This window comes from Myotis brandtii, unplaced genomic scaffold, assembly GCF_000412655.1.
Source record: "Myotis brandtii unplaced genomic scaffold, ASM41265v1 scaffold314, whole genome shotgun sequence".
Lineage (NCBI taxonomy): Eukaryota > Metazoa > Chordata > Mammalia > Chiroptera > Vespertilionidae > Myotis > Myotis brandtii.
Window position 1 is genome coordinate 499,361 of NW_005362033.1, and position 15,076 is coordinate 514,436.

The window sequence follows — 15,076 nt, forward strand, 5'->3', positions numbered from 1 at the left end:
GACTGAAGCTCCAAACCTCTCCTTTTTTTCTTTTTTTTTTTTATTCTGGCATTTATTTACCTTCTATGCCTGTCACTGGAGCTGAGAGCCGGCTTTCTCTCTGAGGCTCGGCTGCTGAAAGCAGGTTTCTGGCCTTTGTTTACCTTCTGTATTCGAAACAATGTTGCGGTCTTGCTGGCTGAAGCCTGGCTGACTAAAGCCGGTTTCTGGGGTTTTGTTTAGCTTCTATATTTGCAAAAATGTTTCAAACTGCAAGCTGAGAGGCTGGCAGCGCAGGCGGGGAAGCTTGGCTTCCTCCGTCACTGAAGCAAGCAAGCCTCCCTGTTCGCTTCAAGCTGCCTGGCTGCCGGCCGCCATCTTGGCTGGTAGTTAATTTGCATATCTCACTGATTAGCCAATGGGAAGGGTAGCGGCCGTACGGCTAATTACCATGTTTCTCTTTTATTAGATAGGATAGACATACATGTCATCTATAAATATCATATTTCTTCTTTCTGATCTGTATGCTTTCTATTTCCTTTCCTTACCTATTGCACTGGCTAGAATAAGAGTTCTGAGAGTGGATGTCATTGCCTAGTTCCTGATATTAGAGGAGAAGCGTTTAGTCCAGTGGTTCTCAACCTTCGTAATGCCGCGACCCTTTAATACAGTTCCTCATGTTGTGGTGACCCCCAACCATAAAATTATTTTCATTGCTACTTCATAACTGTCATTTTGCTACTGTTATGAATCGTCATGTAAATATCTGATATGCAGGATGTATTTTCATTGTTACAAATTGAACATAATTAAAGCATAGTGATTAATCACAAAAACAATATGTAATTATATATGTGTTTTCCGATGGTCTTAGGCAACCCCTGTGAAAGGGTTGTTCGACCCCCAAAGGGGTCGCGACCCACAGGTTGAGAAACGCTGATTTAGTCTTTCACCACTCGCCATTCTGTACATTGTTAGCTCTCTAGGCTTTTTATACATGTTCATTATTAGTTGAGGAAGCTCCCTGCTATTTCTGCTTTCTTGAGGTTTTTTGTTTGTTTTCTAAATCAGGAGTGTGTGAATTTTCTGAATTAAATGATGTAATCACAGGATTTTTTTCTGTAGCCTATTGATATGGTGGATTACATTGATTAAAAAAAAATTAAACCAGCCTTGCATTCCTGGAATAAAACGCACTTGGTCATGGTATATAATTCTTTAAATACTAGAGGTCCGGTGCACGAATCTGTGCACAGTGGGGTTCAGCTGGCCTGCCCCAATGGGGGCTGATCGGGCCAGCCAGCAGGGGGGAGGGGACACAGAAATGGAGGGGCTGATCAGGGCCCTGATCGGGCCAGTTGGCCACCGCAGTGTGCATCATAGCGACCGGTCATTCTGGTCTTTCTGTCATTCGGTCACTGGGCTTTTGTATATATAGATGTTGTTGAATTCTTTTTCGTTGATTTTTGCATTGCATGTATATTTATGAGGAATATTGATCTATAGTTCCTTTTCTTTCCTCTTTTTTTTGGTACTGTGTCTGATTTTCATATCAGGTTAATAGTAGCTTCATAAAATGAATTGAAAGTGTTTTTTCTTCTATTTTCTAGAAAAGACTATGTAGAATTGGTGTTAATTTGTCTTTAAACATTTGGTAGAATTCTCCAATAAAACCATTTGGGTCTGGATATTTATTTTTTGGGAGTTTTAAAATTACATATTCAGCCCTGGCTGGTGTGGCTTAGTTCGTTAGAATGTCGTCGCATGCACCAGAAGGTCATGGGTTTGATTCCTGGTCAGGGCACATACCTAGGTTGCAGGTTCGATCCGCAGTTGGGGTGTGTGTGTGAGGCAACTGATTGATGTGTCTCTCTCACATCTCTCTCTCTCTCTCTCTCTCTCTCTCCCCCTCTCCCTCTTTTTCTCTTTCCCTCCCCCGCTCCCCCTCTTTCTGTCCCTCTCTCCCCCTCCATCCCTCTCTAAAGTCAATTTTAAAAATTAAATATTCACTGCCCCTAGAATTGTTGCAGGTTAGGTGGCAGGGAGGAGAGAGACTCACCTACACTCAGCATTCTGGCCCTGGACGTCTGGATGGTTGATAGACTGACATTTGGTGAAGCAAACAAACAAACATTACATATTCCATTTCTTCAATAGTGATAGTGTCATTCAAATTATGATATATATATATATATTTTTTGATGAAAAATTGGCCTATTTCATCTAAGTTATTAAATTCATGTTTGTTGAAATGTTCATAATATTCTCTTGTTATCCTTTTGATGTCTGCAGGATCTATAGTGATAGCTCCTGTTTCATTCCTAAGTTTATTTTGTGTCGTCTTCCTTTTTCTTTGTAGGTTTTGCTTGAAGTTTGTCAGTATCATTGATTTTTTTTTTCAAAGACTCAGCTCTGTTTTATTGATTTTACTATTTTTCTATTTCAATTTAATTGATTTCTGCTCTTTTTTTCCTTCTTGTTTTGGGTATATTTTGTACTCCATTTTTGGGTTCTTGAGGTGGGAGCTTATTGATGGGAAAGCTTGGCTCTTTTCTAAACTAAGCATTTTAGTTAGTGCTATGACATTTCCTCTCAGGACTGCTTAGCTGTGTTCCACAAATTTTGATATGTTGTTAATTTTTAAAAAATTTTCTTTGCAATTTACTCTTTGACCCACGGATTATTTAGAAGTATATTATTTAGTTTCCAAATGTTTGGAGATTTTCCTGTTATCTTTATCTTATTGATACAGAGTTTGGTTTCATTGTGGTCATAGAACATACTCTATGATTTCTATTTTTTGAATCTATTGAGGTTTGTTTTATGGCCCAGAATATGATCTATTATGGTATATGTTCTGTGGGGACCTGAAAAGGGGGGAGGTATATTCTGGTATTTGGTGGACTGTTCTACTAACTGCCAACTAGATTCTGTTGGTTGATGATGGTGTTGATTACTTTTATTTCCTTGTTGATTTGCTGTGTTGTTATTCTATCAATTGTTGAGAGAGGACTGTTGAAGTCTCCAACTATAATTGTGGATTTTTTTTTCTTTGTTTTGTTTTGTTTTCATTCTGCTTTGGTAAAGACTGAGATATTTTATGGTTTCCTTAGTTAGCATACAAATTCCTCCTAGGCAGCTCAACTCAAAATGTTCCCATTCAAAATGTTAATTCCTGAGGCACACACTCAGCCCTTGCCACAGTGCTGTTGACATTTTCTTGTGTGTGTGTGTGTGTGTATGTATCTTTCTCACATATATGTGTGTGTGTGTGTATATATATATATATATCTTTTCTAAGGAAATATCTTTTTTTAAAATATACTTTCGTTGATTTTAGAGAGAGGAAGGGAGAGGGATAGAGAGACAGAAAAATCAATGATGAGAGAGAATCATTTATCTGTGTCCTGCATGTCCCTACTGGGGATGAAGCCTGCAACCAGAGCATGTGCTCTGATCAGGAATTGAACTGTGACCTCCTGGTTCATGGGCCAAGGCTCAACCACTGAGCCACACCAGCCAGGTTTGACACTGTCTTACAGTATGCTGCTTTCCTGTAGACAGAGAATACCTTCCACCTTTCTGCAGGGCGCACCACATGGTGCATGCACCTGTCCCTGTGCGAGTACATATTGTGGATTTCTTTATTTCTCTGTTTAGTTCTGTTTTTTGCTTCATTACCTTGTAGCTTTGTTTCTTGGGGCATATTCATTTAGGATTGCTTTGTCTTCTTGGTAAATTGACCCTTTTATCATTATATAATGTTCCTTTCTGTCTCTGGTCATTTTCTTTCTTTTTTAATTTTTTTTTTAAAGTATATTTTATTGATTTTTTACAGAGAGGAAGGGAGAGAGATAGAGAGCTAGAAACATCGATGAGAGAGAAACATCGATCAGCTGCCCCCTGCACATCTCCCACTGGGGATGTGCCCGCAACCCAGGTACATGCCCCTGACCGGAATCGAACCCGGGACCTTTCAGTCCGCAGGCCGACGCTCTATCCACTGAGCCAAACCGGTTTCGGCCATTTTCTTTATTTTGAAATCCATTTTATCTGATGCTATATAGCAACTCTGCTCTCCTTTGATCATTATTTGTGTGATGTATTTTTTCTTTTCAACCTATCTGTGAGTTTCTTATAGTTTGGTCTTTGTATAAAATCTGCTTTGTCAGTCTGTCTTTTAACTGGTGTACTTAGACCATTTATATATAATACTAGAGGCCTGGTGTACGAAATTCGTGCGGGGGGAGGGTGTGTGTCCCTCAGTCCAGCCTGCACCCTTTCCAGTCTGGGACCCCTTGAGGGATGTCCGACTGCCTGTTTAGGCCCGATCCCAGAATTGATCCCGGTGGGATTGGGCCTAAACGGGCAGTCGGACATTCCTCTCACAATCCAGGACTGCTGGCTCCCAACCGCTCGCCTGCCTGCCTGCCTGATTGCCCCTAACCGCTTCTGCCTGCCAGCCTGATCACCCCCTAACCACTCCCCCACCAGCCTGATTGATGCCTAACTGCTCCCCTGCAGGCCTGGTCACCCCTAACTGCCCTCCCTTGCCAACCTGGTCGCCCCCAACTGCCCTCCCCTGCAGACCTGGTCGCCCCCAACTGCCCTCCCCTGCAGACCTGGTCGCCCCCAACTGCCCTCCCCTGCAGACCTGGTCGCCCCCAACTGCCCTCCCCTGCAGACCTGGTCGCCCCCAACTGCCCTCCCCTGCAGGCCTGGTCCCCCCCCAACTGCCCTCCCCTACAGGCCTGGTCACCCCTAACTGCCCTCTCCTGCTGGCCTGGTCGCCCCCAACTGCCCTCCCCTGCCGGCCATTTTTGACCACATGGGGGTGGCCATCTTGTGTGTTGGAGTGATGATCAATTTGCATATTACCTCTTTATTATATAGGATAATCATTGCTATGTTAGGGTATAATTATTGTTTCCTGTTCTCTTTTATTTCTCTTCCTTCTTGAACTTCTTTTTTTATAATTTAATTTTTATGATAAATTTGATGACTTTTAGTGATTTTTTTCCAGTATAGTTTTTTTTTTTAGTGGTTGCTCTAGGCATGACATTATGTATACATAACTTATCACAGTCTATCATTGGTGGTGTAATTTTATCAGTTCAACTAAAAGGAAATACTCCCATAATATGCCTTTATCCTTTCCTATGTAAGTGCCTTAACTATTTTCTCTACACAGTTTAGAACATCAGACAGTGTTATTTATAATTTTTGCTTCAGTTGTCAAACATAATTTAGAAAACTGAAAAGAAGGGAAGCCTGATGACATGTATTTTTGCTTACTATGTTCTTGCTTCCTTTATGATGATCCAGGTTTTCTTTGATTGTTGTTTCCTTTTTGTTTAGAGAACTTTCTTTAGCCATATTTTAGAAAGGGTCTGTTAACAAATCTCTGAATTTTCCTTCATCTGAGAATATCTTGATTCCCTTTTATTCCTGAAAGATTTTTTCACTGGATATAGGATTCTGGGTTGACTATTGTTTTCTTTCAGCATCTGCAAAATATTGTATCACTTTCTTTAGGTCACCATAGTCCTTGATGAGAAATCCATTGTCATTATATTTGTTTTTCTCTTATCTATAGCTGTTGTTTTTCTCTGGCTGCTTTCAAGATTTTTTTCTTTATGTCTTTAGTTTTCAGAATTTAATTTTGATGTGTCTTGCTGTGGATTTTTTTTTTTTTCCCCAATCCTTTGGAGTCACTCAAGTTCTTGAATTTATGGGTTGTTACTCTGGCCAAATTTGGGAAGTTTTCAGCCATTCTTTCTTTAAGTGCTATTTCTGCCCAATCCTCCTCCTCTCCTTCTGAGACTCTGATGACACAAATGTTAGAACTTTTGTTACAGACCCACAGGTCTCTAAGATTCTATTCTTCTCTTATTTTTTCAGTCTGTTTTCTCTCTGTTGTCTGATTGGATAGTTTCTATTATTTTGTCTCACAGTTCACTGATTCTTCCCTTGGTTCCCATTATTTTGCTGTTGAGCCTATCTGTTGATCTTTTTATTTCAGTTATGTATTTTTCAGTTTAAAAATCTCCTTTTGGAAAAAAAAAGAGATAAATCATGGACATGGACAACAGTGTGGTTATTGTGGAGGTGGAGGGAGTTGGGAGGAGGTGGTAGAGGGCATAGAGGGGATAAAAGGTAATGGAAAAAATTTAAATTTAAAAATAAATAATAATTTCCTTTTGATTCTTCTATCTCCTGTTTCTTTGCTGAGGCTTTCTGTGGTTTAGTTTATTCTAAACATGTTCATAATTTCTTACTGAATCATTTTAGCATGGCTGCTTTAAAATTGTCATCAGATAACTCTGATACGTCTACATTGGTGTTAACCTCTGTTGAATGTTTTTGTTTATTCCATTTACAACTTTCATGATTCTTAGTATGACAGTGACTTTCTTCTTCTTCTTTTTCTTTCTTTTTTTTTTGGTTTATCCTCACCCGAGGATATTTTTCCATTGATTTTTAGGAAGAGGGGAAGGGAGAGGGAAAGACAGAAACATCGATGTGAGAGAAACACATCTATTGGTTGACTCCTGCACGTACCCTTGACCAGAATCGAACCCAGGACCCTTTGGTCCGCAGGCCAATGCTCTATCCACTGACCCAAACCAGCCAGGGCTGGCCGTTATTTTAGGTGACTCTGGATTGTGTTTGACCCTTCCCTTTCCGTTGGACTTTCCTGGCACTGCTTCAGTGGGGAAGGGGAGTCCCTGCCTTTTATTTTTAGGTGGAGGTGGAAGTGCAGGCCCCCCACTTGGCCATGATTGACACCTCAGGTGGGAAGTGCCTGTGTGGGGTGCAGGGGAGTTCAGCTTTCCATATGTCCCCCTCTGACATCGCCCCAACAGGGCGAGTGAGGAGGCCTATTACCTGCTGGGTGGGAATAGAAGTCCTAGCTCCCTGCCTGGCCTCCTGACACCTCCCTGGCCGGGTGCTGGGGCGCCTCTAGCGGGCGGGTGGAAGTGCAGCCTTTGTTGGCATGGTGGGAGTGGGCTCCATCTCTTCTGTGGTGTCTGGCTGGAGGAGGGTGGTTATTGTCTGAGAGTTTCTGTCTTGCCAGGCTGTTCCTTCCCTGGCTCTTTGGCTCGAGAAAGCAGGCTTTTTTCTTGGCCCGTTGGCATTTCCAGGTTGCCTGCTCCTCCAGTCCCCCGTCTGGGACAGGGAGGCAAAAAGAAAACCAGGGCATGCGCCTCCTTGTCATTTCTTGGGTCCTGAAGTGTCCATCCTGCCTGCCTTCTCTTCACTTTCAGAGTCTTCTCTGTTTCGTCTTCTATCCAATGCCCACGGTTTTATTTGTACTTAGAAGGATAGGGAAGTTATGTCTCCCATATTCCAGGAAGGAGAGGTTTCAGGGAACTGTTTGGGAAAGGCTTTGGGTTGAGTCCACCCCGACTCTTTCCAGAGAGGAGCCGGAAAGAGGCACAGCCTCTGCTGTATGGGCCGGTGAGGGAAGCTGTTGAAGCGGAAGGGAAGCAGGCCAGGGGTGCTTTCATGTGGTGGCTTTTCCATGGGGGTTAGGCCATGTGCTTTCTCCAGGGTCGCCTGCTTGAAACAGAGCTCAGTCCATCTTCAGTTCCATACAGCTCAGCTTGGATCCTCATATCCACAACAGATACCTGCTTCTCCTGCACGCCCCCCACCCCCCAAAAACACAAACAACCAAAAAACCAGCCACCCAGCCAGAGAACAGCACTAGCTGCATGAGTGATAGAGCATGTCCCCTGGGCTAGCTTCCTTGGGGGGTCTGCATTTCAAGTTGTTACGGGTTTTCAGGAAGGAAATGCCTTCCATCTGCCGGAGGCCTCGCCCAGGAAAGAAGGTGAGGATTGAGAGGGGTGACTGCTGCCTCACAGAACTGCTGGGAGCCTCCAGTCCGTGGGGACAGGCTCTGCTGGGTACTCCTAGGCCTACCAACCCGGCGGGCTCTGCTGGGTACTCCTAGGCCTACCGACCCGGCGGGCTCTGCTGGGTACTCCTAGGTCAGTGATGGCGAACCTATGACACGCGTGTCAGAGGTGACATGCGAACTCATTTTTTTTGGTTGATTTTTCTTTGTTAAATGGCATTTAAATATGTAAAATAAATATAAAAAATATAAGTCTTTGTTTTACTGTGGTTGCAAATATAAAAAAATTTCTATAGGTGACACGTCACCAGAGTTAAGTTTGGGTTTTTCAAAATGCTGACATGCCGAGCTCAAAAGGTTCGCCATCACTGACCTAGGCCTACCAACACAGTGGGCTCCGCTGTTGGCATTAGGTACTCTGAGAGGTATAGGGAGAAGCACTTGCTGAGCCAGGTGGCCGGGTCGGGATGACAGGTGCTCTGAGAGGGGTGTCCTGGTGTCTGGCTCTTCTGGCTGTGGACTGGGTTGCAGAATCTGGTGTTCTCAGTAGAGGCTGCTCTGCACTGCTAGGTTGGCTCCCCTATTTCCCCACACGTGCAGTCATTCCTGCCGCGTGCCTGTGCCCGCAGAGTCCTCCTGTCCCAGGCCATCCTCCTGTGTGTGGGAGGGGGTGGCAGGGGGGCTTACTTCCTTCACAGTCAGATCTGCTCCATCTGCTCCCTTGCTGTCGCCCAGCAGACGCCTGGTGGTTCTTATTGTCATTCAGCTGTGGGTACCAAGTCAACCCTTAGGTGCTTCTTGCTCCACCTCTTCTCTGTCAGGCCAGTGCCTGCTGCCTTTTGCTCCCCTCTGGCCTCTAGGTCATTCCACCTCCCTTCCTACAAACCAATGGACTGGGTTGTTACTGCCTTTTGAAACTTTGTTCTGGGTCTCTTTGAATTAAGTTTCCCAAATCTGGCGGGGTTGGGGAGGGGGGCAGGGTCACTTGAAAACTTTCCCAGATATGGCCTTCTCAGGTGCGAGAGACGGATTCATGAACTTACAATTCTTTTGGACTGTGAACCCACAAACATAGGAGCAGTTTCTTATTTATCTCTGCTTTCCCATCGCCTGACACAGGCCTTGGTAGAGTGCTTTGTTTAACATTTTTATTGCGATAACATTCACGTACTGTGTAACTGACCCATTTAAAGTGTACAATTTGATGATTTTCAGTATATTCCCAGAGGTGTGTACCCATCACCACAATTGATTTTAGAACATATTCATCATCCCAAAAAGAAGCCCTGTACCTTTTTGCTGTCACCCCCCAACTTCTATCCCCCAGCCCTAGGCACCCACTAATCCACCTCCTGTCACTGTGGATTTGCCTTGGTACATGTTCTTGATGGAAGGTTACCTGCCTCCCATCCTGTTCCTCCTCCCGGAGCGGGTGTTTCCTGCCCTGGTCCTCCATTGGCCCAGCCTTCCCATCTTTCAGGACAACCTGCACACCTGGAAAGGTACTCTTTGGGGTGCTCTGTAGAAGGAAGTCATAGCCAAGCAAGTGGATGCTGGCAGGCTCCCCGGTGTACAGCACATGGGGCTGTGCACACAGTAGGCCTGAGTAGACATTTGTTGAGTGAATAATGACACTGATGGTGGGCCGGGATGAAACAGTGGCTGGGTTCCGAGGGAATTGTGCCAGTCCTTCAGGGACAGGTCCAGTAAATATAGCAGATAGTGGGAAGGTACCTCAGAGCCCTGCACCCAGAGACTAGGAGGATGGTATACAATTAAAGCTAAGCAGAAATGGGAGATATGACTGTGGTCCAAGCTTCCGATGTTATAGATCAGAGAACTGTAGGCTGAGAGCAAAGTGGGGATTCACCGGGCCCAGGAGACCCACCCTAACGCTGACCTCTCCATCCTTCGTGCGGGCTGCCCTGGGTCTGCCAACTGCACACCTGAATGATGGGGAAGGCTGAGTGTGCTCACCTACTAGGGGATGGCTGTGTGCTCTGCTCTCCCAGGCAGATTTATTTCCTCACCCAGGTCATGGCCCTCCTGAGTTGTGTCCCTAACCCTGGTTCCCCGCCAGCACCCACTCCGTGTTTCATCAAAGCCAGCCTCTCAACTTCCTTCCTTCAGCCCACTCCATACCCCTTGCCCAAAGCCCCTTGTACCTGCTCTGTTTATGTCCATGGGGAAAAGCTAGTGTTTCCCTTAGGGGCCTTGAGGACCCTGCAGAAGCTAAGGAAAAAGAGTGTTCTTGTCTCATCCAGATGCTGTGTGACCTCTGGCAAGTGACCTTCCCTTTCTGAGTCACAGATTCCACAGCTCTAAGATGAGGTGGTGTGACAGGGCCTCCCAGTTTGGAGAGTATTAAATAAAAAGCATCTTAGGAGGGCCCCAAAGGCTCACCCAGAGATCAGTCCTTATATGTAAAGTAGAGGTGGGTTTTACTTTGTGTTACAGCCCTCCAAAGGGTAGTAGACAGATAGGCCTGCGCATGCCTTTTCCAACCCCTTCTCACTCTCTGTGGTGGCTAAGACGGGAGGCAGAGCCAGAGGATCTGTCTGGACCTTTTAGTTCATGTTGAACTCCTACTGCCAGGGTCTCAGATGAGGGGGACTCTTTGAATATAAAAATATAATAATAACTAACATTTATTAAGCACTTGGAGGCCAAACACTGTACTCAGTATTTTTTCCTCAGTTTTATTTATTTATTTTGTTTTTCAGAGAGGAAGGGAGAAGGAGAGAGAGATAGTAACATCAACGATGAGAGAGAATCATTGCTCGGCTGCTTCCTGAATGCCTCCTTCCCCCGACCGGGGATCGAGCCCACAACCCAGTCATGTGCCCTGACCAGGAATAGAACTGTGACCTCCTGGTTTATAGGTTGATGCTCCACTACTGAGCCAGGCCCAGCCAGGCTCAGATTTTTTCTTTTTTTTTAAATAGGATTCACACACCATAAGATTAAAGTGTACGATTCAGTAATTTGTAGCATATTCACAAGTTCACGCAATCGTCTACACTATCTAATTCCAGAACATTTTCATCACCACAAAAAGAAACCCATACGTGTTAGTGTTCACTCCCATCTCTTGTTTCCTCCATGCCCTAGCAACATTAACCTGCTTTCTGTTTTTATGGATTTACTTATTATTCATATGAATGGAATCATACAATATGTCTGTGGTCTTTTGTGTCTGTCTTCTCACACTTAGCATAATGTCTTCATGTTGTAATGTGTCAGCACTTCGTGCCTTTTTATTGCTGAATAATATTCTATTGCAGGGGTCCTCAAACTACGGCCCACGGGCCACATGCAAATACAAATATTGTATTTGTTCCCGTTTTGTTTTTTTACTTCAAAATAAGATATGTGCAGTGTGCATAGGAATTTGTTCATAGTTTTTTTTTAAACTATAGTCCGGCCCTCCAATGGTCTGAGGGACAGTGAACTGGCCCCCTGTTTAAAAAGTTTGAGGACCCCTGTTCTATTGTATGGATATACCAGGTTTGTTTATCCATTCATCTGTTGATAGTTATTAAAGTGATTTTACCTTTTGGTCATTGTTTGTAGTGCTGCTGTTAATATTCATGTCCAAGTTTTTATTTAAGCACCTGCTTTCAGTTTTCTTGGATGTGTATACTTAGGAATGGAATTCTGGGTTGCATGGAATTCTACGTTTAACCTTTTGAGGAACTGGCAGCCTGTTTTCCACAGTGGCTACACCATTTTACGCTCCTTTGCATTATCTCATCCATCCTCACATAAGTTTCATGGGGTCTAGATATAATTATTACACATCCCCCTCCCTTTCAAATGGGGCAATTGAGACTCAAAGGGTTTTCAGCCCAAGGTCATACAGCCACTAATTCGATGACTCTTTGGCCAGTGCTAGCTGTGATCACTAAAGCAGTGTCTCTTCTGCCAGACCCTGGTTTGACCATCAGAATGAGGGCTTTGACTCTGTTGTTCATGTGCTATAGCTAGTGCTGGCACACATTGGCACTCACATGGCTTTTGAAGAAAATGCCATTTTTTCCTGATCTTGGTAGCGTGATCGGGAACCGGAGAGAGGCATCTGTTTCTTAGGTGTTCCTAAACTCTGCACTTTCTCAGCTTCCTGCTGGGTGTTGTGCTCCACTCTTCATACCCGATGCTGTAGACTTCCTATGAGCCTCTGTGTCAAATATCTTTCTTGGAGACTCAGCCTGTGGCTGGGGGATAAGCTATGTGGAATGTGCTAAGCAGAGGTGACTTCTGTTTCTCCTAAGTGCTTGTCATTAATTTGACTGTTGAAACTTGTTTTCTCTCTCTCTCCCCCCCCCCCCCCCCCTTCCCCGGTCCAAGGCCACTGATGACCTGCCCTTTTCTCCTCTAGGCAAAACCCATTTATGGTGGCTGGCTGCTCTTGGCTCCAGATGGGACTGACTTTGACAATCCAGTACATCGGTCTCGGGTAAGGGAATCATGAACTCCTGGGGTGGGAGGGACCAGAGAGGGGCATACTGACAGAATGGGAGAGGGAGATGCAGAATTGACAGCAGGTTAGGGGGCGGTAGGGTCTGCAGGGAACCCCCATTTGGCAGACTTGGAGTACCCACAGGAAACGTCTCAATTACACGTAGTTAGATCTGGTGCTCCCTTCACAATGAGAAGCTCTCACATGGTGCTGCTTGCGTCATAGCTCAGCTTTGATTCTAGAAATAGTTCAAGGGAAAAGGAAAAGTCAGAAGGGCAGTTCAGCCAATGTTTGCAGGTCTGCTACGTAGGCGCCCAGTTCCTTCAGTGCCAAGGCCCTGCCTCCTGCAGCTCCCTCCTTTCCTCTCCTCCCTTCCTCCCTTGCCAGGGACTCGGCACATAGACACTAGGAAAGGGAGGAGGTCCAGCCCATTGGTCCCTGCTGTGCACAGGCTGCTGGAGCAGTGAGATGGTCAGACCAGCCTTGCCCCTGACCAGAGGTTTTTATTCCTCTGTCAGGGATCCCCATTGGATTTGACTTCAAATAAAATACCCTCTTTCCTCTTCCACATGCTTTTTCCCGGTGCTGCTGCCTGTACCCTATAAATTTCTCCAACTCTGCTCCCTCTTATCGCCTGCTCACTCAGAGAGCCTCTGGCCTGTCTCCGTCTCTGCTGCCCCAGCCTGAATGCTATAGTCCAGGGCAGGGCTTGTGGGCCCCACAGACCTCGTATTGTGTCTGGGTCCTTTGGGATTCCTTCTAGAATGGCTTTGTCTTTAGAGACTACAAATAGTGCCTTGGAAATGTTTCTCGGGAGGAGTTTCTCCCTGGACACGCAACGTGGATCAGTCCTCTACGGTCCTCTTTATAAGGCTCTGTGAGTGTCCTGTTCCTGCCACCAGGCGGGAGAGCTGTGCTTCAATGTCTGCAGCAACCATTTATATTGAGGTCATACAGAACTGCTTCTAATGGGAAGTCATTCATATAAATGATGTAATTCTGGCCCAAAGCAAAGAGACATGATGTTTTAGTTAGTTCTTATGGCCTTATTGCCGGTAAAAGTATGAATTATGTTGGGCTTTTTGAAATGTTGAAAACGGGTCATGGATCCTCATGAAGGAGGCACATACCCTTGTGGTCCTTTTTATTCCACTGTCAGTGCCATTGGACCACCCTTGTCCCTAGTGCCTGGCCTTTGGTTGGAGAGTGGAGAGGGCACCCTGCCAGTTGCATGCTCCCTGGACATCGGCGTTAGTTGTTCCCACTCGTCAGTTTTTGTTAGCTCACTTCTTAGTGAGTACTAGAGCTGGCTATCTCTTTCCCTGTCTCCCATTCCCTGTGGATCATTGGAACAACCTCTTATAGCAGTTTCCTATATTTTCTCAGAGGTGGGGGATCAGAGCTTGGTGTTCTCAGGTTATTCCATATCGTGTCAGATAATTCATAAAATAAATATTGACACATACCATGTGATAAGCTCTGTGCTGGGTACATAGAGAATGCAAAAGGTGATCAAGACATTTCTGCTCCTGAGGAGCTTGCAATTAAAATAAATCAGACATCTTGTTAATTCTCAGTAACTTGTATGGAAGCATACTGGGTGGTTTGGGCTTCTCTGGCCCGGTCCTGGATAATAAATCACTGTTCTTCCGCCTGAGATCCCTCCTTTCCTGCCATCTGCCTCAGAAATGGCAGCTGTGGAAGCAGCATTCTTTAAATACAGCTTTCTCAGATACCGGGGCTCAGCAAGGGGAGATCAGGGCCAGAACCCTCCTAAACACCCACTCCGTGTTCCTTTGCAGAAATGGCAGCGGCGGTTCTTTATCCTCTACGAGCATGGCCTCCTGCGCTACGCCCTGGATGAGATGGTGAGTGTCCTCCTTGGTCCATTCCTCGTCTCCAGCTTCGCCAGGCCACTTCATTGTGGCTGCATTTGCATCATCTATGAGCACAGCATCTGTGTGCTCTCACTTGGGCTTCTGTTTTGGAGCCTGGAATTTTTGAAGAACTTGTGGCAACGGTAGAGCTGACCCTTAAAACCTAGACCCTTTGGTTTGAGGCATCTTCAGTGGTCACGGGTGAGAGTTAGTAGTGTGGGAGGAAGTCACTTCTATCCACGGCTTCTAGGGGTTGGACTTGGCCAGAGCACTCCTAGTAGAAGTGGAGCAGGCTGTGGACCTGCAGGGCAGATGGGAGGCTGGCTGTGCTGTACAGGCATGTGGAAGTTGGGCACATGTGTTCACCTGCTGTAGTCCCAAGACTGCCCCTCAGTTCCATGGCTGTAATTGGTCTTGCTCATCCAACTGATCTGCAGAAGCTTCCTGGTTGTCATTGTTCTTCTAGTCACTAAGCCAGGGCATGCAGGTCCTTCTTGCCCTGTCACCCCCTGGTTTGCTTCCTGCTTCCTGGACTGGATGAGTGTTTATTACTCTTGGTCTAGAGGCAAACTCGAAAACCAACCAGGTAGAATGTTCTGGCTTTCCTTTTTCTACCCATTTTGTGTACTGATTTTTTTCTCTAAAGGAGATTGGTCTCCTGACTAAAGTATGACTGAATTCCAAGCTTTATAAAGGGTTGGAGATGGAGAATTTGAGCATCTTTTCCGGTTCCATTTGAGTATGTGAATGTGAGTGTATTCATTTGTACAGCATTTTTAAATTGGGATTACCCTAGAAAATCTGGTCACACCATGTAAAATAGATTAACCCCATCCCTTTGCAGGAAGGGTGAAAGCAGGGTCTAGAGGTGTGAGCAGAAATGACTGTCTACCCAAG

General features: G+C 45.3%; 1 protein-coding gene across 1 annotated transcript in view; it reads left to right on the forward strand.

The window, feature by feature from the left end:
* LOC102254304 (nuclear mitotic apparatus protein 1) overlaps positions 1-15,076 on the forward strand; it is a 200,685-nt gene that overhangs the window by 32,943 nt on the left and 152,666 nt on the right. The window contains exons 3-4 of the mRNA XM_014542801.1: positions 12,222-12,299; positions 14,105-14,170. Coding sequence (XP_014398287.1) covers positions 12,222-12,299; positions 14,105-14,170 — 144 coding nt within the window. The remainder of the gene's footprint in view (positions 1-12,221; positions 12,300-14,104; positions 14,171-15,076) is intronic.